General features: G+C 47.0%; 1 protein-coding gene across 2 annotated transcripts in view; it reads right to left on the bottom strand.

The window, feature by feature from the left end:
• Nucleotides 1-14687: 14687 nt before the first annotated feature.
• The window catches only part of LMF1 (lipase maturation factor 1), a 359674-nt gene continuing 349127 nt past the window's right edge, over nt 14688-25234 (bottom strand). The window contains exon 11 of one of the 2 annotated variants that reach the window (XM_075010688.1): nt 14688-14973. In XM_075010688.1, the coding sequence (XP_074866789.1) occupies nt 14799-14973 (175 nt within the window). In that variant the 3' untranslated portion in view covers nt 14688-14798. The remainder of the gene's footprint in view (nt 14974-25234) is intronic. The other variant, XM_075010687.1, reaches the window with a different exon arrangement.

Raw genomic sequence — 25234 nt, 5'->3', positions numbered from 1 at the left:
ACTAGGAATGGATGACAGGGCTGGATCGCTTGACGATTATCTGTTCTGCTCCTTCTCTTCGAAGCACCTGACATTGGCCACTGTCAGAAGACAGGATACCAGGCTGGATGGGCCTTTGGTCTGACTGGATGGCTGTCCTTATGTTCCACTCAGGATTTCACCCTAAGGGTATGTCTACACATCCTGGGAGATGGATCTGGTCAGGGGTAATCTTCTGGGGTTCATGCGCCTAGTGGGGGTGCACAAAAATCGAACTATCAGGTGTTGACGGGTGACCCCTGTGCTCCTCAATCACGTGAGCAGTCGGGGAGGTGGATGGGAGAGCTTCTCCTGTCGACCCTCAGTGAGGACAGCCACATAAGTCCATTCCAGCTATGCAATGGCCATAGCTGAAATTGCGTATCTACGATCATCTTTAAGGTCTAGTGTAGATCTGGGCCTTAGTGACTCGCCCAAGGTCACAAGTAGACATTAGAGGTGAGATCCTGGCTCCACCGAGGTGAAGGGCAACACTTCCCTTCATTTCAAGCCAGGATCTCTCTTCTTGAACCCAGTATTTTGATTCTTTCAGGTGGAAAACCCATTTTATTCCTTATGGTTCTGGATCTCACAACTTAATCTCAGGTGAGGTTTGACGGCCAAGGTTTGCAACTCCGCTGACAACAGAAGCAATTTCTAGTACACGCAGGGCACAGTCTCACCCTTTAAAATACAGGATTGTACAGCTAAGTTCACAGCTCCTGGAATATTCTGGAAGCTCCTTACCTGTGCATCCTGTGGCAGGTACGAGTGTCCTACAGAGTTCACTGGCAATGCTCTAGAAGTAATGTGAGGTGCCAGAAAGGTGAGAGAAGAAAAAAAAAACTGCTTAGTAAGTCTGGCAGTACAAAAATGAGCCACCCAGCAATGTGGTTTTAAGATCTATTAGTGCAGCACTAGTTGCTTAGTGTTTTGAACTGAAAATCCCCTGAGGTTCCAAGCACATAGAGCATGTTCCAACTGAGAGAAGTCACTGAGAATTACAAGCAGAAGAACTTAAAAAGTATCCCTTGTGGAAGAGGAAACTGCTGATTGTATTGTCCCTTTGCCATTTCAGACTTGGTCTACACTAGAAGAGGCAGTTGACCTAAGATACCCAACTCCAGCTACGAAAATAGGTAGCTGGAGTCAATGTACTTTAGGCTGACGTCCTTTGCTGTCCCTACAGCAGGACGGTGATGAGAGAAACTCTCCTGTTGACATCCCTCACCCTTCACAACTCTAGTACGTCCCCGAGAAGTATCAGGATAGATGGGGATGCCCTGGACATTTGATTTAACATGTCACTATTAGACACGCTAAATCAAACCCTGAAATATCGATCTCCGCAGTGATGACACTGCAGTAAGCGTAGACATACCTTTACTCACCCAAAACATCCCTACAAGATGAAGGCAGTGTGGCAATCAGGTGAGGCCAGTCCCAGGCTTGGTCTACACTACAGCTTATAGTCGATTGCAGATACACAATTCTAGCTATGAAAACTGTAAGATCTGTCCTTACTGAGGGAGGTTGGTGGGAGCATTTCTTCCATCGACCTCCCTTACCCCTCAGAAGAAGGTTGACTGAGGATCTCAGAAAGATTGATTTTGTGTCTCTTTACCAGACACGTGAAATCAAACTCCAGACGATCAATTCTGAACGGGTCTATCTCGCCCTAAGTGTAGGCCTACCCATGTTCACCATCTTTGTGGATATAACAGGAAAGGCTATAGAGATTTCACTTGGCACAAGATAGATTGCTTCTGGGTTATAGACTGATCAGACAGCAAACCGTAGACATGGTGCCATTGCTTCATTCTGACCCTTGCTAAGAAATAAGTGGAGCGGTGGGAGTGTCATCTTTTCATTCAAAATAAAGCTTGACCCATACTGGACAAAATTCAGTATAGGAAAATTCTTGTGCAAATGCAAACTTTTGAGGATGCTTTTTTGACTGACGTTAACTTGAAGAACTCCAGCTAGGAGTAATCAGATTAAACGAAAAATAATATGTGAGCCTGAAATTAATCCCACGTCGGACAAAACTTACAGCAGCTGTGCAACTTTGCCTAAAGGTTTCTGCCCTATACCCAGCATTCACTTGGAATTGTTTAGCCAAAGCAAGTCCAGCTTCAACAAGGGGCTCAGAGTTAAGAAGCGATGTGGAAAGGAATACATAGTATTCACTGGCACTTGTGGAATACAACAGAATTAAAAACAGCTCAGGGCATATTCTGAATGATCCAAAATGGGACATAATCTTCTTTGGAAAGATTAGCACATAGTAATTTTCGGGTGGTGCAATAAAGGCATTTTCCAAATGTTAATGCCTGTATCTTCACAGGCTGCTTATCATTACAACCACATTAAAGGAACAAAGACACATACTTTGCTTTATGCTAGAGAGGAGCAGCTCGCAACTCTGTCCATGCCATGACCCTGTGTTAGAGCAGAAAAAAGTTCAGGACCCTCCTTCTACCTAGCACATCTTCCCAGCGCCTGGTTGAGACCAGCACTCCCTCTCATTTTTGGCATCCATGCGTGGAATAAATTTTGTGATGTGCACTGAGGCATGTCTGGATGTGCACCACAAATATGAACACATGGTGCCAGCTGAGGGTGCTCTGGTAATCAGCTGGGGGGGGGGCACCTGAATCTCTCCTGGGTGGCCACCCACATGCTCAGCTTACAGGGAACATGGATTGTGACCCTCTGAAAAATGCGATCTTGTTGCTCTCTCTCTTGCCCATTTAAGCCTCAGTCCTGCAGAGTTATACTGTTGTCAGGTCTCTGCCCCCTTTGCTTATCTTCGGAGGGAGGCACAGTGCTACAGCTCCTCTGCCTCAGTTTCCCCAACTGGATTTCCCGCCTGCTGGGGTGTCTTATGGCTCAGCTCTCTGCTCAGGTTGATATAAAAGACCACGGAGTCCAAATTCACAGTCCCCAAAACAAGCACGAAATGAGGGAGACTTTAGCTCAGCTGGGCTCAGCTTTCTGGCCCTGCCTCCTTTCCCCTCAGCCACGCTCGGCTTAACCACCATCAGCATGTCCCTGAGAAGCCAGAATACGTCCCAAAGCCAGGCTAGGTTGCCTTCCAGGGAAGCTCTGACATGCTGTAGTGTCATGCAGTCCCTGGCCCCACACAGGCTTCCAACCCACCATGTACACCTGCTCTCCTTCTCCAGCCAGCCATGAGTGAGCAAGAGCAGCCTCTTCCAGCCCCTTCTTACAGGCTGAACACCCGTTACGGGCACCGCAGCTGCAGCTGACTGCGTGCACCACTCATCGTTAACCCTTCGCAGCTGCATATGCTTCGTTTGATACACCAGGAACCGTTTCATTGACTGGGGTGGAAATCACGACGTTAAGTGTTGTTTTATTAAAGCCCCAGCACCTGGACTCCTGGGATTACAGGATAATTCCTGCTTTCATTAAAGCATGCAAACCAACACCAAACTCTCTCCCAACTACTTACCGTCCCTCGTGACTGCTGAGAAAGTGTGAAAATGTGACCTGCCAGCACATCTAAAAACCAAAACACAAATTAAAAGAACCAAAATGACAATTATTCTTTTAAATCTCATATTTTCATAGAATCACAGAACACTAGAACTGGAAGGGACCTCTAGAGGTCATTGAGTCCAGCCCCCTGCCCTCATGGCAAGACTAAACACTGTATACACCATCCCTGAGAGATGAGACCTGCTCTTAAATATCACCAGTAATGGAGACAAGTATCAGAGAGGTAGCCGTGTTAGGCTGTATCTTTGACTATATCGATTAGGGACACCCATACTATGTATATCTGTTAGTCTATAAGGTGTCACAGGACTTCTTTTTGTACCAGTGATGGAGGTTCCACAACCTCCCCAGGCAACTTATTCCAGTGTTTAACCATCCTGCCAAATAGGAAGCATTTTCTAATGTCCAATCTAAACCTCCCTTGCTGCAGTTTAAGCCCATTGGTTCTTGTCCATCCTCAGAGGCCAATTTTTCTCTCTCCTTCCTGTAACGTTCTTTTAGATACTTGAAAACCACTATCATGTCCTCTTTTAGTCTTCTCTTTTCTAAACTGAACAAGCCCAGTTGCGTCTTTCTCTCAACACTCCTATTAATGCATCCCAGAATCAGGTCTGCTTTTCTTGCAACCGCATCACACTGTTGACTCATATTTAGCTTGTGGTCCACTATGACCCCTAAATTCCTTTCCACAGTACTCCTTCCTAGAGAGTCACTTCCCATTCTGTATGTATGAAGCTGATTGTTCCTGTCTAACTGGAGTCCTTTGCATTTGTCCTTGTTAAACTTCATCCTGTTTACCTCAGACCATTTCTCCAGTTTGCCCAGATCATTCTGAATTATGACCCTGTCCTCCAAAGCAGTTTTTAAAGAAAATCTGCTGCTTTCCAGGGGATCTGACTCACGATGGTTTCAACACTTAGGGTTGATGACAAACAACCAGGAGCAGTGGAAGCCCCTAAAAGTGGGAAATCCACAGACACCCAAATTATGGGTCCCCATGCCATGCTGCCTCCAAGGCCCTGTACCTGCACTGCCCCTTCCATCACGGCCCTGGCCTTGTACTGACCTTTATCTCCAAGTTCTACTCTGGCACCAGTTCTTCACTCCACTCCCACACCACCTCCTTCCCCCAAACGCTGCTCCCTTGCTTGATCCTCTCTGCCCCTTCCCCCGTTGCTTGCCCTGATAGTCCGTAAAAAGTGGGGGACCACTTTTCCCTCTGTAGCCCCGTTACGGTGCCCCCATTCAGAACCTTGGATAATAAATCCCCTGGGGAGGGGTCTCTCTCTCTCACTGTACATCCAGCACCTCGCACAATGGAAACCTGATTTTGGTGTGAGCTTTTGGGTGCTACTGCAAAACAGATCCACAAATTGCAACAAATGGAACAGGATCCGCGGGCATCAACCCTGAGATCCCTTTGGAGCTCAAAACATTGACATTTAACATTAACCTGTTCTTCCTAATCAGAGCAGGAAGTTCAAAGCTGCCCTGACAAATGACCTCTCCTAGGTTTCCAAACAGTACGTTAAAATATAATTTCAGTTGTTAAAGATTTTCTAGCTGACTCTTGAATGCCTGCAAGCAGGTAAACATATTGCCTATTACTATCACATGGCACATATTTTCATTTTACCCCCTGGGGATGGCCTTCCTAGCGGAGTCTTCAACAGGTAGATGATGCATAAGAACTCAACGGTCCCTGTGCTTTATTCTTAGTCAGGCCCAAGCCGAGAAGGTACATGCAGTTTAGGCGTTTAGTATGTCCAGAGATGATTCAGTGGCACAGTCCGACCTCAGCCTCCCAAGTAGTCACTTTGATATGAGTAGCTCTCATTCCAGCTCACTCAGGCTGCCACATTTCCTTCTGCCTCCATTTGGCAGATTCTGATCCACTTACCCGTCCCCTGAAATACCTCTAGAGCTCCCAGCCACCCCTGCTCTAACTGAATGCCCTCCCCCGCTGCCAGCTGTTATGAAATAAACTGCCCCCCGGGGAAAGTCCCCTCTGGACACCCAGTGCTCAGAGGTTGGCCTAAGATACGAAGCAGGTGGGTGGGATGTGTGAGGGCACGTACAGAGAAGAGAGGCAGACACAGCATTTTGCCAACAGTTTCACAGCAGAAGAAAATTAGATCGCCCATGTTAGGGATGCGCTGCCAGGGGAAGGGAGAGCTGCCACCAGTGTTCCCTGTAAGCTGAACGCTCAGGCAGCCACCTCAGAGCGATTCAAGTGCCGCCCAGTTGATTGGCAGAGCACCCACAGCCACTCGGATGTGTTTCTATTGGTGGTGCACCATTGCACATGCCTTGGTGCACACAACAAAGTTCATTCTGCACACAGATGGAAAAAATTAGAGGGAACATCGGCTGCCACCCCTATGTTCAAATGCTAACGTGTTCTTTTGGTAGCTGCAGGGGAAGGGAATGCTGTTACACCTGGATCATGCAGTGCCTGGGCCTGGTGTTCCTTAAGGAAGAGCCAACATATCAATATTATGAGGTGTCTGACCCATCATCCTGCAAGAATATGAAGCAGCTCCGTACAATCTCCAAGGCTTTCATCTTTGCATTAAAAAAGTTCCGCACTGTCTCAAATGACTATGGGGAACCTGAGAAAGGAGTCCAGCACAGGGAATAGCAATGGATATCTGAATCTCTTGTCACAACCTTTGCGGGTCCTTCAGCCATCACCCCAAGCTAGCACAGATAATGTCCGTCTTCACGGACTAATGCCGAGAGCACCGAGACACTCGCCGGCCACCACGAGTCGAGGCGAGCCATTGGGTAGGAGTGTGTAGGAAGCTTAGCTTCCACATGGGAGGGTTTCAGGTTTTCTGCAGGCAGCCACCTCGGCGTGCGTATTGCATATGCTGGCGCACTCAGGTTTCAGCAGCAAAGACTGGAGCGTGCCAGGAGAGCACCGATATTCTGACGAGGAACATGTGCAGAACTCATGTGGAGGTGCCGTGCGACAATCATCCTTCGTTGCTTGTAAAAGCAGACAGCGGCTGACAATCCAGCTCATTAGAGGTTAGGCTGCTGGCATGGCCTCCCCGTTGGCAAGGCAACAGGCTGGGGAGGGGTTAGCACTGGCAGGGCCGTACTCCCACGCTTCCAGGACTGGTTCTCAAAGGAGTAGAAATCTGGCAGGCCAGGCTGCACCTGGGAGATGCACGACACACCCTTTCTTGGGCACTGGCTCTGTATCCATCACCAGATCAGTGCCTTTCACTCTCACATTTGTTTCATTGTGCACTGACTCTCTCTCTCTCTCTCTCTCTCTCTCACAGACTTGTTCAATATTACCTTAACACAGACAATTTAGTCACAAAGATTAAGGCCAGACAGAACCATCAGGATCATCTAGTTTGAGCTTTGGCTTAACACAAGATAGAGAATTCCACCCACATCACATCCAGCCCTTAGAGGTTGGACTAAGGTGTAAAGGACCTGGGAGTTGTAGTGGATGAGAAGCTGGACATGAGTCAACAGTGTGCCATTGTAGCCAAGAAAGCTAATGGCATATTAGGTTGAATCAAGAGGAGCGTTGCCAGTAGATCAAAATAAGTGATTGTTCCTCTTTATTCGGCTTTGGTGAGGCCGCATCTGGAGTACTGTGTCCAGTTTTGGGCCCCCAATTATAGGAAGGATGTGGATACATTGGAGAGGGTCCAGTGGAGGGCGACCAAAATAATTAGGGGGGCTGGAGCGTATGACTTATGAAGAAAGGTTGAGGGAATTGGGACTGTTTGGTCTGCAGAAGAGAAGACTGATAGCAGCCTCCAACTTACTGAAGGGAGGATGCAAAGAGGCTGGAGAGAGGCTGTTCACAGTGGTCACAGATGGCAGAACACAGAACAATGGTCTCAAGTTGTGGTTGGGAAGGTCCAGGTTGAACATTAGGAAAAACTTTTTCACTAGGAGGGTGGTGAAGCATTGGAATGGTCTACCCAGAGAAGTAGTGGAGTCTCCATCCCTGGAGGTGTTTAAGTCTTGCCTCGACAAAGCTCTGGCTGGGCTGATCTGATGGTTTTGGTCCTGCTTAGAGCAGGGGGCTGGACTTGATGGCTTTTTTAGGTCTCTTCCAGCTCTATTGTTCTACGATTCTATTAATCTTGTGGAAAGATGCTCCGTCTTGATGTTAAGGCTGATGTATCCACCACACACCCTGCTAAGCCAGGGTGAGTGGCTCTCACTGTTAACACTATGCCTCTTCTGTGGACCTGACAGAAGCCTCACTACCAATGTTCTCTGTAACAGTTTCACCCATGTGTGGAATAAAGTTAATTACTTGCATCGAGGACTATGCAGATGCGCACCACCAGGAAAAACACATGCTGATGGCTGTGGGCAGGGTTTCGTCTGATTTCTTCCACCCATGGGCAGAGTAAATGTTATGTGCACCTAGGCAGGGGTTGATGTGTACCAGCAATAGAAACACATGCTGCTCGTGGTGGGTGGCCGTGGGCAGTCTGCTAATCAGTTGGTTGGCACCTGAATTTCTCCTGGACAGCCACACAAGTGCTCAGCTTACAGGGAACACTGCTCACTACCCAAATCTAGGGTGACCTAATGCTCCTTAGAGACCCATGTTACACTTAGATCCCAGTGAAGGTCAATGTGGCCCACAAAAATATTCCTTTTCCACCACTAACCACTAGGAGAAAGCTTCGATAGACCCATCTGGGCCTCAAGAACAGTAAGAGGCATATCAATTTGATTAGACTGAAGATCCCTAGGGGAACCAGCAGAACATAGAACGTTCAGAGTTATAGGAGCTTCTTTTAACCAATGTCTTTTTGACTGACAGTGCCCCCCCCCGGTGAAAGCTGCTGTATTTTATGCCCAGGACCAAATCCTTATTACTTGGCACACTGTGGGTTTCCTCTGCTTTCAAAAACCTTGGAAGAAGAAGAACCTAGGCAAAGAGAACTTCACACCAAGTTTTTAAGTGGATTTATGTCACACTCTATTCAGTGTGCCACAAGCTTATATTGACAGTGTACAGCTCTAAGAAAAGAGCCTTCGAAGAACACTTCTAGTCAGATAACACAATATGGGTCAGATTTTTGGAAAAACTTAAAACAATTATTTCTTCAGTTATTATTATTTATTATCATCATCATCATCATCATTTGGACCAGGGAAGCATTTCTAACGTAACTGCACCTTCACCATTAACTATGAATCTATATCAGCTCCCAGCCATTCCACCAAAGTGCAACCGAAATTTTGTCTGCCTGTTTTTAAAGATTTAGTCAGGACAATGCTCAGCAAACAGGAATGCAATGACGGTCTGTGTTCCATTATCCCTGACCCAGAGGTTGGAAACCAAAAGAAATCAATTAAAATGAGGAGCTTGCCGGAGAAGCCAACCCAAAAGGCAGCTTGTGACCATCTTAGGAGAACAACGCCTGTGGGACATGTCAGTCACTCAGAACAAAGGGGCACCAGCATATGAGAAATGGTATAAGAATTACATTCCAGTGTATATAGTCTTACTGCCAGTAGGCAAGGCTCCCCTCACGCAGGCTGACCCAGAACTTTCTAACACATCTGCTGCTGGAACTCTTGCTCAGATGTCTTACCGTCAATCAAAGAGACAGATAGAGTTCTGCTGAAGAATGCTTTCCCAAGGACATCTTGTTCGCATTAGATGGTGGGAGGTAGAAAGTGGAATGGCAGTGGGGGTGCAGTCCACTGTTAAATGCACAATGAGGCATGAAAACAAATGCTCTTCAGGCATGTTTCTCTTGAAGGGAGAGTGACAGCGCGGAGGTGGGACTGAATTCACTCACCCACCTAGAAAGCTAGCACTCAGGGCCTGCACCAGACCCACGCAACAGGCGGAGGAGAACATGAGAGACAGACAGACAGCAGTGGGCCTCACGCACTGGGGGTTTTCCAACCTAAGCTAAGCTTAACGTGGGTGTAGTTGTCACTGCCTTTCGGAAGGCGCAAGAACCCTTGAGTTGGTATGCACAGTTACAGTTCTGGGGATGGGGTGGGGGAAAAAGCTCGAGGATTGTATTGCCCTCCAAGGCATCAGCTGTTGCTGTGGCACCTCCCAAGAACTAAAAACAGACTGCATCGGGGAGAACACGTTTGTCATCTAACCTTTGCTTTTTGCTTTCCCTTCTCAGGAGGCATACTGGGCCAGAACCTTGGTGGGAGCAAATTGGCTGCCATCGAGTAATACCCGTTTACACCAGCTGACGATCCGGCCCTTGATTTTGTTTTCTCTGTGATTCAACCAACTCAGAAGTAAGATGAGGAGAGTGACACTGCAGCATCTCAGTGCTCGCCCTAGTGCCTTTCCATGGGAGTTGGAACAAAATGTTCCTCTATTGTTCCTAGAGTAAGCAGAAGAACGTTGGTTAAGAAATATGGCAAGTATTTATGAGACCACAATTAAGCCATAAACTCTGTTTACAGGCTGGACGTCTCTATACGTTGCTTGGAGCCCTGGAGTTCTCGGTTGGAACATGCTCATGCACCATATTGGACCTTTCCCAGCTGCCAGCTGAAATGATTTAATCCCTTGCAGAAAACAGAAAGCGCCCCTGAGGGATGAAAACATTCTGCACTTGAAAGCAATGTCCTGCCGGCCCCGCCTCAGGCATACAACTGTTGGCTGGGTTGGGGCAGCCATACCCTTCCCCCAACATTTTACTGACCTGTCGATGTCTTCCAGAGAATGGCTGAAGCACTAATGTACTGGAAATCCTGGCTCCCCTCTGGTTTTCCTTCTCTGAGATTCAGCTGCTGCTCTGCAAGGACACAAAGATTCCCCCAGCATTTCACACATCGGTGTGGACCAAACGCTCTAGCCCAACCTAAGCCCCTCTCACTGCTGTTGCACAACGTGCTCAGCACTATTTGGCCTATGCCCCAGAAGTGGCTGCATTTCAGTGGCCCGTACATCACTCGTGTGAGAAGTGCTTTTGGTGCCTTCCAATAAATTATCTGCTTACTCCGCTCAGATGCTTTGTAACTAGCCTCCCCTGACTGAGCGTTTGGATGTAAACAGGCAGCTCTGTCCCTTCTGCACAGATCTGTTCTGGCCGCCCAGCCCCATGCTGAGATCACAGCCTGAATGGCTAAAGAAAAAGAGTTGGTTACCAATGAGCTTAGTGTTACCTTATAATTTAGGGTCTGATCCTGCTTCCGCTGGAGCCAATTACCAAACTCTCACCGGACTTCAGCAATAGTAAGATTGGGCCCCATGAATCTCACAGCTCATCTAAATTTCCGCTAGCAGACGAGCCCACGTAGCTCACCCTCCCACAGTACTGGCCTGACAGGAGTGAGTTCTGAGAGCAGTGAGGTCATCCTCTCTTCTGAGGCCTCTCAGAGGGAACCAGTGTATCCTTAAGGCAGAACTACCTCGTGTTTGGGGCTTGAAGTCAGACAGTTAATGTCTTTCTAATGTGGCATGGGTTTTATGTTATTAGATGGCAACACATCTCTCGGGATGGGAAATAAGGGATAGGATCGGACCTGTTATTTGCTTAATTCTGCAGCTAGCTTGCATGAAGTCTATCCGCTCTCTCAAACATTTCAACTTGACCATTCACCAATCTGCCCACCTACGTCACAGGATATTGGCTCTGCTCCTTGAGCAGCTGAGCTGGAGATTAACCAATGACAGAATAGCGAACTATCTTTTTCTCACACTTGTACCCTTGGCCCAAGAGGGCAACAAACACCCATTTGGGCCTTGACATATTCATGTCAACAGAAAGCCGCTCACTGGAATGTTGGAAACAGCTACTCGTAAGGGAGCAGCAACATAATTCAGTTTTTTGGAGGGTGTCATAATTCCAACAAGTGTCTTGAACAAGCCCCCAACCAGCACCACTAATTTCATCTGGGGGCAGAAGCCAATTTAGATGGACTTTGGTCAATGAAATACACTCGTTTAATGTGATGCCCAAACCTTCGGAGATTAAGCATTGGTGCAAACTAGAAATTAAAAAAAAAAATCCCATGGAGGCAACTCCCTGGCCCCACGCACTGGATACGTAAGCAACTCCATCCCTTCCCAAGCAAACCCACACTCTCAAATGCACTGTCGTCCCACTCTGCCATTCAGAGACATACAAACTTCACACACATAAGCCGACCTTCTGACTTTCACCCCTTCCATAAGTTCCTAGAGAGGTTCAGCATTTGTTTCTTGTTCTTCCCTGGGGATAGTCCCAGATCGCCTCCCACATTTAACTTGTCCTGTCCACCCATGGCCATGGGGCACTCTGTATTACTTCCTTTGACGATCCCCAAGAGAAGTCATGGGTGGGAGGGAGTGGAGAGAAAAAGGGCCCCTTGCAAGTACCCTCTCAAATTTATAGACAAAAGGGGAAGGAAGAGCCGTATTTTTACAGCCCTTGCACTGCTGTTTGGAGAATGATCACTAGTTGTCTGGAATGCTTCCGTTTCCCAGCTAGACTCAGCAGTGGTTTGGGTTCTTGTCAGTCCGTCTGTCCATCTCCTCCACCTCCTCACTCCTGAGCCAGTGGGAACAGAGCACTGGACAAAACACAACACTCCACAGCTGTGAGGCTCCTTCTTCCAGGACCCTCCGTTCACTTGAGAGGATAATTGGTTTTGCAGAAGAGGTGAAGCGTCTGTCCCAGAAAGGGAACAACCGGCAGCCGAAACAGGAGGGAGGGCTCGGGGAGCTAAGAGCAAGAAGCAGCTGAGCAGTGCTGTGGGTGGGGCAAAGGATCTCATGGAAACCATCACGATTTTACATCACCAAGATGCACCGCCAACTATTCCCGTAGATAAAAATGGGCTGCGTGAAACCCTTAGTTCACCATATTTATTATCTGTTGCCTTGGAAGCAGGAGCAGAGGCGCCTCCATGGGGCATGTGTAGCCCACCTGAGGAAACGCACAGCTGTTTTCTTTCCTTGTGGGACCTCTTGCCCGTTTGCTTGTTTAACCCTTGGTTACAACACAGAGCGAAGTCTCCTCTGATTATTGACGGGCTGTTTCCCTTAATCCCTGTCTAGAAATCTGTTCTCTGCAGAGCTCACGTGGTCTAGGCTGTCAAAAGCGGGGAGAGAAAGTGCAAGGTGGAAGTGTTTTGAGATAAAGGCATCGGTGAGTCTCTGGGAAAGTCCTGCCCCATGCTTGTAGCTAGCAGCCTTCCCCTGTCTGCGTGCGTGCGTGCACTCATGCGTACACACACACTCGGCAAGACGAATGGCCAGAGATTGGCAATAGTGCTCTTCCTTGCTCATTTTCTTATCCCAATTCAGATGTCCAAATTTCTGTTTCTTAACAACAGTTATACACTTGCAAGGAATTCTGGGCCAGCAGAGGCACTGCATCAGCAGCAGGGGAACAGCACTTTGACCCTCCCCATGTCACTGCCTCCCTTAACCCACCCTGGATAGGCACGCGACATTCTGATTCTCTGGAGCGTGGTCAGACATGGCCTATCTGCCAACAGCGTCCAATCAACGCCAGGGTTTTGTCATCATCATGCTGCTGGCCTCAGACCAACTGATTTTACACAGGCCCCTCACAGCCATCTGGGACAATGTTCTGCACTGCTGAAGATAGCGAAGACCAAAGCAGACTGTGCAGGAGGACCATTATGGTCATTTAGTCTGGCCACCTGTACAACACAGGCTGGGGAACTACTTTGTGTTTCCTGTATCAAGCCCATAACTTCTGCTTAAACTAAAATTGATAACTTTTTGAGGACAACCAAGCAGAAGTATTAGGCCTTGACACACAGGGTATGATGGACAAGAGGTAGGGACCTTCTAATTTTTCCATCCATGTGCAGAATAACTTTTGTTATGTGCACCCAGGCATGCGTGGATATGCACCAGGTGTAGAAACGCACACTGCCGGCCATGAGTGCTCTGCAAATCAGATGGGCGGCACCTGAATCTCTTCCGGGAGGCTGCCCAAATGCTCAGCTTACAGGGTGCACTGGTAGGGACGGTAGCACCCTCCGATGGAAAGGCAAAAATAATCCATTTGTGCCTTCGAAGAGTCTACAGAACAATTAAGAGGGAAGTTCTTGCAGAGAATGTAAAAAGATTCCCATGGCAGGAATTCTGTAGAGCGAAAATCCAATATAAAATTATCTTCTGTGTTATCATCTCAATGTGTTGGTTTTCTACCTCCAAGGGATTAATCAATTTACCCTTTAGAGGATGAGACTTCTGCTCAGAGGAGGAAAGTCTGTGCAGAAATTGCAAGCATTGAAGGATATATTAGGGTCCTCCTCGTATTCAAGCTTGCAGCAAAATGTCTGGAGTCCTTCAGTAGGAAGTCAAGTGGCAGCATATGCCCCATTTGAAAGAAAACACTTAAGGTTTTTCAGGATTTAAAAGCTTCCACCTTTCTAAAGCTGTGCTCAAGCCACTCCACGGTAGGGCACGCTGTGAGCTATGAGAGCTCACTCTGTGTAGAGAAGCTGGATTATTTAGAACACTGCTCACAGGAAAACCTCTGGAAATATTGCACATGTTCATTGTAACTGGTAAATGAGAGAATTCCAAAACCATCAAGTGATACTGGAATTACACCTCACTCTTCATCACTTAGTGTCATTACAATGAAGGCTTCCCAATACATGGGTTACACTGTCTTAAGGTTAAATTTGTGCTCAGTGATGTAGGTATCAAGCCTAATTTAAACCAATATAACAGCAGAAAATGTGACCTGGACACTTGGAAAAAAGTATAAAGATGTGAAAAAGGAACTGGAATTTTTTTTAGCTGTTTCACAAAACTTAAATTTGTATCTTTGCGTGTGTGTGTGTGTGAGTGTGAGAGAGAGAGGAAGAGAGAGAGAGAGAGAGAGAGAGAGAGAGAGAATATATGTATTTCACCTGCTTGCATTTTAGATAAATCCACACTCATCAGAACTGCTTGGCCCCCTATACAGAAAGTCTCAACCGTCTGTTGCAAATCTGAAACTGCTAATAACCTCCCGAATCTATTGTTTAAAATCTGGTTTAGGACCAGAGCCAGCGGTTTGTTCGGATGATTTCCAAAAAAACAGCTAGATAAAATTGGTCAGATAATTACACAGGTAGAGGTGTAGACAGAAATAAGGTGGGCAGGCAGAAACAAAGAGAGATACAGATGAACACAGCAGACAGACACCCTGGCCTGAGGACTTTGCTATAAAACAAGTATTAAAAAGACACTTAAAAATACTGGAAATGAGAGAAACTCTAAGGAAACCGGTTGTTCTTGGTCAACATTTATTACTCTTCTTTTGTCAATTCTGCTTTGGGTAAGGCCAGTCTCTTGCTTCATAAAATTTCTTCAGCCCCTGGAGATTGACAGGTGGAAAGTACGGCCCGATTCTCTTTCGAATCCACCACTTCCCTTCTCTGGCATGTTTGCCTCCCGGTTGGCTAAATTTGTACTTGAAGTGCTCGCCTCTGATCCACCTTTCAATAAAATAAATCACACAGCACAGTTAGCATGAGGTTTAAGGCAAATATATATATACATGGTATCAACACCAACACAGTGATGTTTGCAATGTAGACACTTGTCTTCTAGAACCTGGCCTAAGTCTCATCAATAACCATCAGAAAGCAACGACTTCAGATCCAACCCAGACAGTGATGACATAAAAGAGAAAGGCCCTAGAGCCCAGTCATGAACCCCTTGAGCAAGGGCTCTCAAAAGCCTTCATAGTATCTACCACAGCTAAATTCAGCGCTGGTGAGACCACATTTGGAGTATTATGTCCAGTTCTGGGACCCCCATTACAGAAAGAGTGTGGAGGCACTGGAGAAAATCCACCAGAGGGTGATGAAAATGATTTGGGGGCGTGGAGCACATGACCTATGAGGAGAGGCAGAGGAATCTGGGCTTATTTACTTTGCAGAAGAGAAGAGTGAAGGGGAAATTTGATAGAAGCCTTCAACTTTCTGAAGGGATGTTCCAAAGAGGATGGCAAGAGGCTGTTCTCAGTAGTGGCAGATGGCAGAACAAGGAGCAATGGTCTCAAGCTGCAGTGGAGGAAGTCTAGGTTGGATATCAGGAAAAACTATTTCACTAGGAGAGTGGTGAAGCTCTGCGATGGGTTACCTTAGGAGATGGTAGAATCTCCTTTCCTAGAGGTCTTTAAGTCCCAACTTGACCAAGCCCTGGCTGGGGTGATTTAGTTGGGATTGGTCCTGCTTTCCACAGGTGATTGGACTTGACAACCTCCTGAGGTCTCTTCCAACCCTATGATTCTAAACACAGAGATTCTCTCGAGGACACTTCCTCTCCAATGCACTTTGCTGGACTCCTATCTTCCCTTCTGTTTGGGATCACTCTGTCTTCTCCTCCTGTCCCAGTCATGGTCACATAGAGCTCCTTCACTCCTGTGCACAGACTATCCACATGGCAACTGCAGCTGCTGATGTGGTCATGCAACAGTAGGAAAGTAGTGATAATACTTTTTGCTTCTTTTAGTGCCAGTTCGGAGTAGGAGCCATGATTTTTCTAACCAGCCGGTGCTCAAAAGACCTGAGTGGCCTACTGGAGCTGGAGTTGTGATTTCCAGCTCAGGTGGACACACCAGTACAGGCTCTGACTGAGCGTATGTGATAAAAATACATGTGTAGCAGCAGCAGAATAGGCTATGCACTGCCAGTGTAATTCTACCTACACCGCTAGTCTAGCCTGTCCCACCCCATGGCTTTTCATATTTCTAGTTCACTAGCTCAACCAGAGAAGACACGAACCCTTGGAGTCATGCTATAAGACACCAATTGCTTTTCCACCTCACAAAAACAGTTTGCAAAGAAAACAAGGAACTTTTGGTTGATCCCCCAAGTTATTCTCTTCAGTGAAAAGGCTTCATGACAACAGCCTCAACCATACCTCCACTCTAACCACACCAATTCCTGTTCCATCTGCTTCAGCAAGGCTAAGCGTGCATCTGTTTTTTGACCACCGTGGCAGCCGATGGAAAAAGAGATTTTTTTATAAGTGCAGAAAGAAGTATTCATCAGTCAAGCGAAACACATTCGGGGTCTGCACAGGGCATTTTGTTCGAGAGTTTTGGTTTATCCTCACCCCTTTCTCCCTCCTATTGATATAAGGTATGCTGACAAGAGAGAGAACAACACCCTAGTCCTTCCAAGGGGAGGGCCTGATTTGCAAAGTGCCTGACAGTATTGGCTGGATAAGTTCATAAAATAACTGGCAATAAAAAAAATGTCAAAGGCACGTCAGTGCTCATTTAAAACTGCTTTGCTTCACTACTAAAATACAAACCTTGCTACTGTGCAGGGCAGCTGCCTGTTCCTATCGCTGGGGCTTGCACTGCTATAAAGGCAGTTCCTACTGGTAAAACAATCAAGAAGGCTGCTATATATTTGCTGTTGATGTGTTCTCTCTAGATCCAAGACACACAGACATGAAGCTCAGTTTGCAGCCCATGGCAGAGAGGGAATCTCAGTTTAAGAGAAAGAGGGTGGTGTGATTAAGCTTTGACTGTCTGAGCTTAACCCTTGATTAATGCCCAGGTGCCAGGCAATAAATACTCGTATTAAAATCATAACAGCGTGTAGCTATTGAGAATACCTCTCTCTGCAGCTGGCTGCTAGGATTTGCCAACATCAATGCCTCTTGTTTATTGCTCTGACTTTAAAATAAAGAGAAAAACAAAATAAAAGACATACATTCTCTGTCCCAACTGGGAGTGAGTGAGCATGTATATTTCTGCATAGCTGTGTGTGGGGCAGCAGAAGGAGCTGATTCAGGGAGATCCAAGCCCAGTGCATGTTACAGCAGCCCTGGAGAAGCTCTAACTTAGGCCACAGACACAAGGCCCTTAGCCAGGGGAAGACCAGGTGAAATGGAGCTCCACTGGTCTGTCTTCCTTCACTGCCCCACCTATGCATGTCTCCTCTTTCTGCTTACATGGGGAGAGGGATGGCTAGAACAGGACACAGCAGAGCAGCACCCGCTGCGATCCATTGGCAAAGAGCTCCTTGTACAGGGTGAATTCTCCACTGGCCATGTCTGGCCTGTTTGAGGTGCTTTGCACTGCCTGGAGAATATGTCCCCACATCTGCCATAATGTACACAGTGAGCTCACGCATACCTGTGTCCCTATCACTGATGCTTGGCACCTTCCCTTTCTCGCTCCCTTCATGGGGTCTTTACTGTATTCACTGGCCAGCTCTTCATTTAGGGTCTGTTCACACTGTCGTCGGGAGGTGTGACTGCATTGAAGCAATTGGAAGTAGGTCCCAGCTAAGTCAAGTAATAACAGTATGGAGGGTGGCCGCTCAGCTTTGCACTTGGGGTCTTTGGGTGAGCTTCATTGTTATGGTTACTCAAACTAGTTAGCGTAGGTATATAAACATATGCTGCAATTACAGCTCCTGAGCGAAGTGCAGACACACCCTTAGAGCAGGGTCAGCGACCCCCGACACGGGTGCCAAGAGTGGCACATGAGCTGATTTTCATCAGCACGCGAGGCGGGAGCTCAGCCCTGCCCCTTGCCAACCCCCCCCCCATGCAGCTGGGAGCTTGCTCAAAGCCACGTCACCTGTGGATTAACGAAAGACCAGCTAATGCTACCAACCACCACCTAACCGGTAAACTCTGCAACTTAATGTATTTATTAGCAAAGCTGTTGTAAGTAGCACTATTAGTGGCTTTACAAAGTATCCCCATCACTCTGTGCAAACACAGAGGTCAAAAGGTCAAATTTCGGCACTCCACCCTGGAAAGGTTACTGACCCCTGCCTTCGGCAGAGGAGGAATCTCCCTGTCTGTTCAGGGTCTGGAAACACCCCAGAACAGGCCTCCCCTCACTGCAGAAAGAGCCTCCAACCCTCCCGTCTCGGCACTCCAAAGGGTAGGATGCAGTCTGTAAAGCAGGGGTGGGCAGCGTGGGGCCGCCAGGGATTCAATGTGCGGCCTGTCAGACATGTTGTTTTCTATTGCCTGCGTTGCCAGATTCTGCTGGTTTCCATCTGTGAAGCTTTTTTCCCTTAAAGGTTTTACTAAAGTGAAGCAAGAGCACGTGAAATGCGATGTTATGTGTTGCCTGCACACAACACTGACTGGGAGGGCCTGGCCACCCCTCTGCATCCAATGAAAGCGTGGCTACGGCTCAATCGGCACATCCCACAAATTCAAGGTCCGCAAGCGCAGTTAGCAAGACTACCCTTTCCTGGGAGACTGTCTGGGTTGTGACAATCTTGCGGCCCGCTGAGATGAAGCCCATCGCTGCTTGAAAGGCTCCAGTCACTGAACTGTTTACAAGGCCTTACACATCAACGTGGTTCCTTTTAAAGAGTGCAAAATGGACCCTGTAGGATTACAGAGCAAAAGTTGTGGCTTAAATGGGAGGCTTGGAAAGTTGGACGCACCATGCCTTCTTCCTCACATCCCCCTGCCAGCCATTCAGGACATCACCAATCCACTCTCATGAAAGGGGCTTTGGCAGTCAGGCCTAGCAGTCGGAGCAGAGGCGTCAGAACCAAAGGTGAGCAAACCAAGAATGGGCCGAGAAGCAGCAGGCCCATTGCTACAATTGGCAGTGAAGTCCACCTTGTGGCACAGACGCTTCTTGGAACTCCAGGGCTTAAAATAGGGCCAATCAGGGATCCAAGGGAAGATGTCAGTCTGGCTAGCAGAGGTGGTACTTCCTGTTTCTCTTCTGCATTTATCTCCACTGGGTTCATATGATAATGCACACTGTTCCACCACGGGTGCTGGGTAGCAGCACAGAGGCAGAGGCCATCCCGTATGAACCCCATCTCCACTCTCTGCTAGCCAGGCTGCTCTACAAAGGACACTGTGCCTTGAATGGGTCTGGGTGGGTTTTAGCTGTGCATCGCCCTACTGGCACCTTCAGCGGGAGGCTCTGGGATAACTGGTTTTAACAGATAAAATATGCAACAAACCTCATGCTCAGTGACGTGGCCTGGGCTGCATTTGCTAGTGCACAGAAACCTGGGTTGTATCACTGTAAACGCTATCCCGCAGCTGCAGTTTTAATTACGTTCAGGAGCGTTTTTTTAAGGCTGGTAAAAGTCAACTGGGGGCTGAAGTGTTACTCCCAGAGTGTTTACTTCGCAGGAGCAGAAAATTTCCTGTTCATAATTAGAACATTACTAACCATCCAAGCTTACATGGGCCCAAGTAGCCTGCAGGCTTCTGTCTGAGATACTTATAGATTTAAAAGCTGGGTTCCTTGATTGCTTTTTTGTTTCTGAAATGTCTCCGTCTTCCAGAACAGCCTGAACTGTTTGGTACTGGCCATTCAGAGCAGTGCCTGGGCTGTGTGTTTCCAGTTGCCATTACCTCAGCTGGCCCTTCACTGACCTCTGCTGTACTGTTCTCTCAGGGAAGCTGCAGCAAATACCAGCAGATCAAAGCTGGAAAATAACATCAGACGAGACGGATTTACCCCAGACTGACTGCACGGAGCAAAGGGCTTGTGTCACCAGCACATCACGAGAGACAGTGTGGTTTCATGGATAGGACATGGGTGGAGAGGTGTGAGTTGAGAATAACTTTTTGGGAAAGGGACTATGTTACACTGCATCTGTACTGAATCCAGCACAGTGAGGTCTTGCTCTTGACTTCCAAGGCACCCCCATAATATAAATAAAAACATTTAGGTAGTAGACCATAAACGTCAATCTTTGCAAAATCCTTGTGCAACAGGGGAAGCATGATAATCCCTCTTTGACACATGGGGAGCTGAGTCACAGACAGATTGAGTGACTTGGCCAAGGTCACATAGGAACCTTGTGGCAAAGAGGGCTCCCAGGTCCCCCTGTTCATTGCTCTAACCACAAAGCTGTCCTGCTCCAGTCAAGCTGGCTGTTGGGCGAGCCCTTTGGAATGAAAACTTCCTCATCCCTTCCAAATGGGCTTGCCCGCCCTGTTTAAGTAATATCTATCATCTGATGTGGCATGATCTTTCCCATATGTTGTCTGTCTATTAAAATGTTTGCTATCAAAGGAATCGGCCTGTAAAACTAGAACCGTGTGAGCATTCAGGCAACCGCACACAATTAAAGCTGCATTTTTGTGGCAGAAAGCTTGCATCTGAATACATTTCAAACTTTAAAACAGAGAGTTTAAATAACTCCGCAAAACCAAGCTAAACCAAAACAAAACAAACAAACAAAAAAAAAAACAAACCAACCCCAGCTAGGCCCACTCCCTTCCCTTCAAACTCTACCTGAATCTGTACTCAGGCAACACGAGTGGGATTTTCCAAAGAGGCTATGTCATTTAGGAGCTACATGATTTAACTCGCAACAGGACTTGGGCTTCTAAGTCACAGAGGAGGCTTTTGAAAATTCTACCCCATATACCTTGTGGCTGAGAGCTCTCCCAGACACCTCAAGATCAATGTGCCTAACTCCCTTAGGCAGCTTTGGCTATCCCAGCTTGTTCCTTCTCTTTCTGGGGTGGACTCTGCCTTTAATTTCCCTCCTCATTCCTCCCTCCTCCTTTCAAGAGACCAGGTTATGGCAATTCTCACTCTGGCAGAGGTCGGCTGCATAAGGTTCTTCTGAAGCCAGTCAGTACCATCCTGAGCATCCCAAGAAAGATAATAAGCACCCCTCCCTCCCAGCTGGTCCCTGCACTGCTCTCTCCTAGGATTCAGGCTCTGTTATAACCCCCAGCCCACCACCTGTCTTCATGGGGGATGAATTTACAAATGAAGGAGTGGGCCATGATCAGGTCTGGTTCTGGTCCACCTAAAGGGTATGCTGCCACCTAGGAGAGATCTATCACAGTTGCATGGGATATGACAAAGACAAATATCGGAGGGGTAGCCATGTTAGTCTGGATCTGTAACAGCAACGAAGGATCCTGTGGCACCTTATAGACTAACAGAAAACTTTTGAGCATGAGCTTTCGTGAGCACAGACTCACTTCATCAGATGTATCTGATGCATCTGATGAAGTGAGTCTGTGCTCACGAAAGCTCATGCTCAGAACTTTTCTGTTAGTCGACAAAGACAAAGAGAGCCTTAAAACACTCGAGGGTTAGAGATGGAACACTGGCAACAGCATGGTCTTTTTGAGAATCATTTCTCAATGGTCACTACACTGGGAGGGAAAAAGGCACACAGATGTGGTATTGTGGAGGGTAAATTCCAAACCAAAGGTCAGCAAATGGAAACTCGGCTATTGTTTTATTTTCCCTAAGGGAGTTCCACATTGGGTGACGAAGTTTTATCATGGAACCAGCATAGCAAATGCAGCCCTTGTTCAACACGAAACATGATAAACCTCACCTCCACCTACCAATTTAAAAAAAGAACACAAAAACCAAACAAAAAGAACTACTTCTCACTGAAATTTCTACTTGCCATTAGGCCAGAAGAAATTCGGTGCCCCCAGCCCCACAGAGACGTTGAGAACAATTGAACAAGCCAAGTGAGGAAAAATAAGTGATTTGTCACTTCAGGAAAAGTCTGATTTTTTGTGGCGGTGGCTAATGTATCTCTTTACAACTTCACCTTTGTTTTATAAATGTTTCTTCAATCAGCCCTCAGGCACCCAAAATGAGGGTTGAAGAGGCTGGTTTATGGATCACAGAAATTAAGCAAAGGTCTCAGCATAGCTTCCCCCCCTTTCCTGAAACACACTAGTTGGTTTAATTTACAAACTCTGCAGGCTGTGACTACAGAGCCTGTAATCTCCTTAAACCAAAGCTATGCATTCTACAGAGCTTGAGAGCCCTCCTGGCTCTATCTACAGAGGTACTGAGTTCCTTGACCCAGACTATGTGCATTACTGAGTTAACAGAGCCTCTTGAGTCTACAAGGTCAGCAATCTGGCAGCATTATTCTGATCACTTGGGGCCTCTAAGGCCCTTACACAGGCTGCAGTGGTCTGTCAGTGTCTAAGGACCTACAAACTTCAGAGGAAATACCCCCTAATGGAAAGTACAACCACCTCTGAGTTCTTCCTTTGGGGAGTTTACAAGCTCTTTCGTAGGACCCCAAGAATCATTAGTTTCATTGCTGTGGAATTTAGATGCCGTGGAGAGGCAATGCTACAGAACAGTAATGCCTATGAGTCTCTGCCTTCCAGGGTCACAGATTAAAAAAGCTTCTGGGATTCATACTCACTGTGAACCCTCTGTTTCAAGTCCCCTCATGGTTACGTTCTGCTCAAGAAAGGGGCTGCATTTATCATCTAGCTGGTTGCCTCATGCTGGGGTTTACAGAATTTGCCAGCTCTGCTGGTAGGACGAATGATCGTTGTTGCAGGGTGCAGAGGGCAAACACATTCTTCCAGTAACATGGCAAAAGAACTAATGCCACCACGTCCACCACTGTGAAGGCTCACAGAGCTCACAGGCCTCAATTGCAGACCTGCAGAGTTTGTGGTTCAGCCAAGTCTCTCGCACGCATGGCGCCTGCAGGTGCTGAAACCGTTGAGGCACATCCCTCTCTTTAGAGTCCTCACGCATCAGACTCACACAAGCCAATGGACTTTCAAAGTTCTGTTAGAAAAGCAGTGAATGTTCCTGGAATTTAGGAGCTGTGCAAAGTCCCAAGAAAGACCAGTTCTGAGACCAACACTTTTGGCTCACATAAATTACCGGCTGTGCTGACAAAGCCAGAACTTACCTAGGATACCATGAACTTAAAATTCTGCTCGCAAACCCAGTAGAGCTGGGGGAGTCAACAATCTGAGTGGAAGGAACTTGCCAGCTTCGAGGATGCAGCTGATGGCAGCTCTAAGTTCAGCTAGACAAAAACCAGCTGTCACAGACATCAGTCAGGTACTTTTGAGAGCTCGGACATTCATTTCAGAGCTGTCAGCTGAGACTTCCTTTGTCAGCCACTTGACTCCCTGTAAAGCTCTTCCTTGCTGTATGTTGATCCATTGGGGGAGTCTGTTTTCATGTCCTAGACTTAGAGGTCTCACCACCTGCCTCCTCAGTGTTTGTCATCTGCTATAGCCTGGCAAGGAGGAGAAGGGGACCAGAAGAAGCTTGATACAGGGTTGTCTGTAGCTGGGTGGAGGAATGGCCCCTTCTGTCTATGCACCAGTTTCTGCACCAGCCAGATCCTTGGCCTTTCTGGCACGCTTTGCTTTCTGATTAATGCATTTTGAGATCACACTTACAGCTTTTAAAGGGCACACAAAAATATGGATAGTGAAAGTTCAATACATAGCCTTGTCTATTAATGACCGTAGTAGTCACAGAATATCTGGCCTAGTAAGTAGGCCACATCTTAAACACAAGGGAAAAGCGGTGCATTTTTAAGTGCAGGTCTCCATTAGACCTTAAAGTCAATCCTAGATACACCATTCCAGTTATGGAAATAGTGTATTTGGAATCAATGTATCAATGATCGACTTATCTGGCTGTCCTCACTGAGGGAGGCCAACAGTAGAAATTCTCCCATCCATGTCCCTTACTCCTTGCAAGAATGAGATTTACAGGGTTCAACTGTTGAACCCTGATAGTTTCATTTCATGTGCTCCCCCTCCTAAGCATGCAAAATTGAACCCAGGAAGATCGACCCTGATCAGGTTGATCTCCCAGTAAGTGTAGATGTATCCTTAGTAATGTTGGCAACATTAGAGGTTGCTGCAGTTGGGGCCGAGATCCACCAACAGACTCAGAGATATTAATGCCAGAAGGGACCATCACGGTCAGCAATTCTGACTTCCTGCACACGGCAGGTCACAGAACTGCACCCATTCATTCCACTAACAGACCCATGATCTCTAGCTGAGTTACTGACATCCTCAAATCATGATTTAAAGACTTAAATTTACAGAGGACCCACCCATTTACTCTAATTTAAACCAGCAGCCTGACCAGCTGGAGCCTGAGCCTGTCAGCACGACTCCCAGCCAGACACCAGGGAAAAGACCTCTTTTGTAACTCAGAGCCCTCTCCATCTAGTGTCCCATCTCCAGCCATTGGGGATACCTGCTACCTGCAGATGCCTCATGCCATTGTAAGCAGTCTCATTAGACCATCCCCTGCCACAAACTTTCCAAGCTTGGTTGTGAAGCTGCTATATTTTTTTTTTGTCCCCACCGCTCCCTGAGAAGGGTATTGCCAAGTTTTACATCTCTGATGGTTAGAAACGTTCAAAGGCTTCTTCTAACCACAAGAAATTGACTGCAAGGATGAGCACTGCTTATTGCTACAGAGAAAAATCCCTACTAAGATCAGGAAGAGGCTAAATATTTTCACTTAATTTAAAAATTGACTAAGGACTTTGGTGACACTGCACAGTAAGGAAAGGCTGATCAACTCTCGTGCTTCAGGGCTACGAGTTGTAAGGGTCAGGCAGGAAAGTCTTTCTTACAAATACAGATTTCCACAACTGATCAAGTGAGTAATGGATCTGGGTTACTTTTGCTTTGCTTTGCTTTGAAGCATCAGGTGTTAAGTACTGCCAAAAGGTGGAAAACCTAACCATCTGATCCAGCGTGGCAAAGTAAACGCCCCTTAAGTATTCCCCAAAAGAACATGCATCTGATGAAGTGTGTCTTTGCCCCCCACAAAAGCATATGCTTCAATAAATCTGTTAGTCTATAAGGTGCCACAGGACTTCTTGTTGCTTTCCCAAAAGAACAGTAATTCATCAAACTACCAGGACAAAATAATGAGAGGAACAACAAGCAGGGGAGAGCCAGGTAAGAAGACAGAGACGATCTTTGGGAGATGGAGATCTCTCTCGATTA

The sequence above is a fragment of the Carettochelys insculpta genome, chromosome 16 (genome assembly GCF_033958435.1).
Source record: "Carettochelys insculpta isolate YL-2023 chromosome 16, ASM3395843v1, whole genome shotgun sequence".
In the NCBI taxonomy this organism is placed as follows: Eukaryota; Metazoa; Chordata; order Testudines; family Carettochelyidae; genus Carettochelys; species Carettochelys insculpta.
The sequence above is the reverse complement of the archived record's forward strand: the minus strand, read 5'-3'. Positions and strand labels throughout refer to the sequence as shown.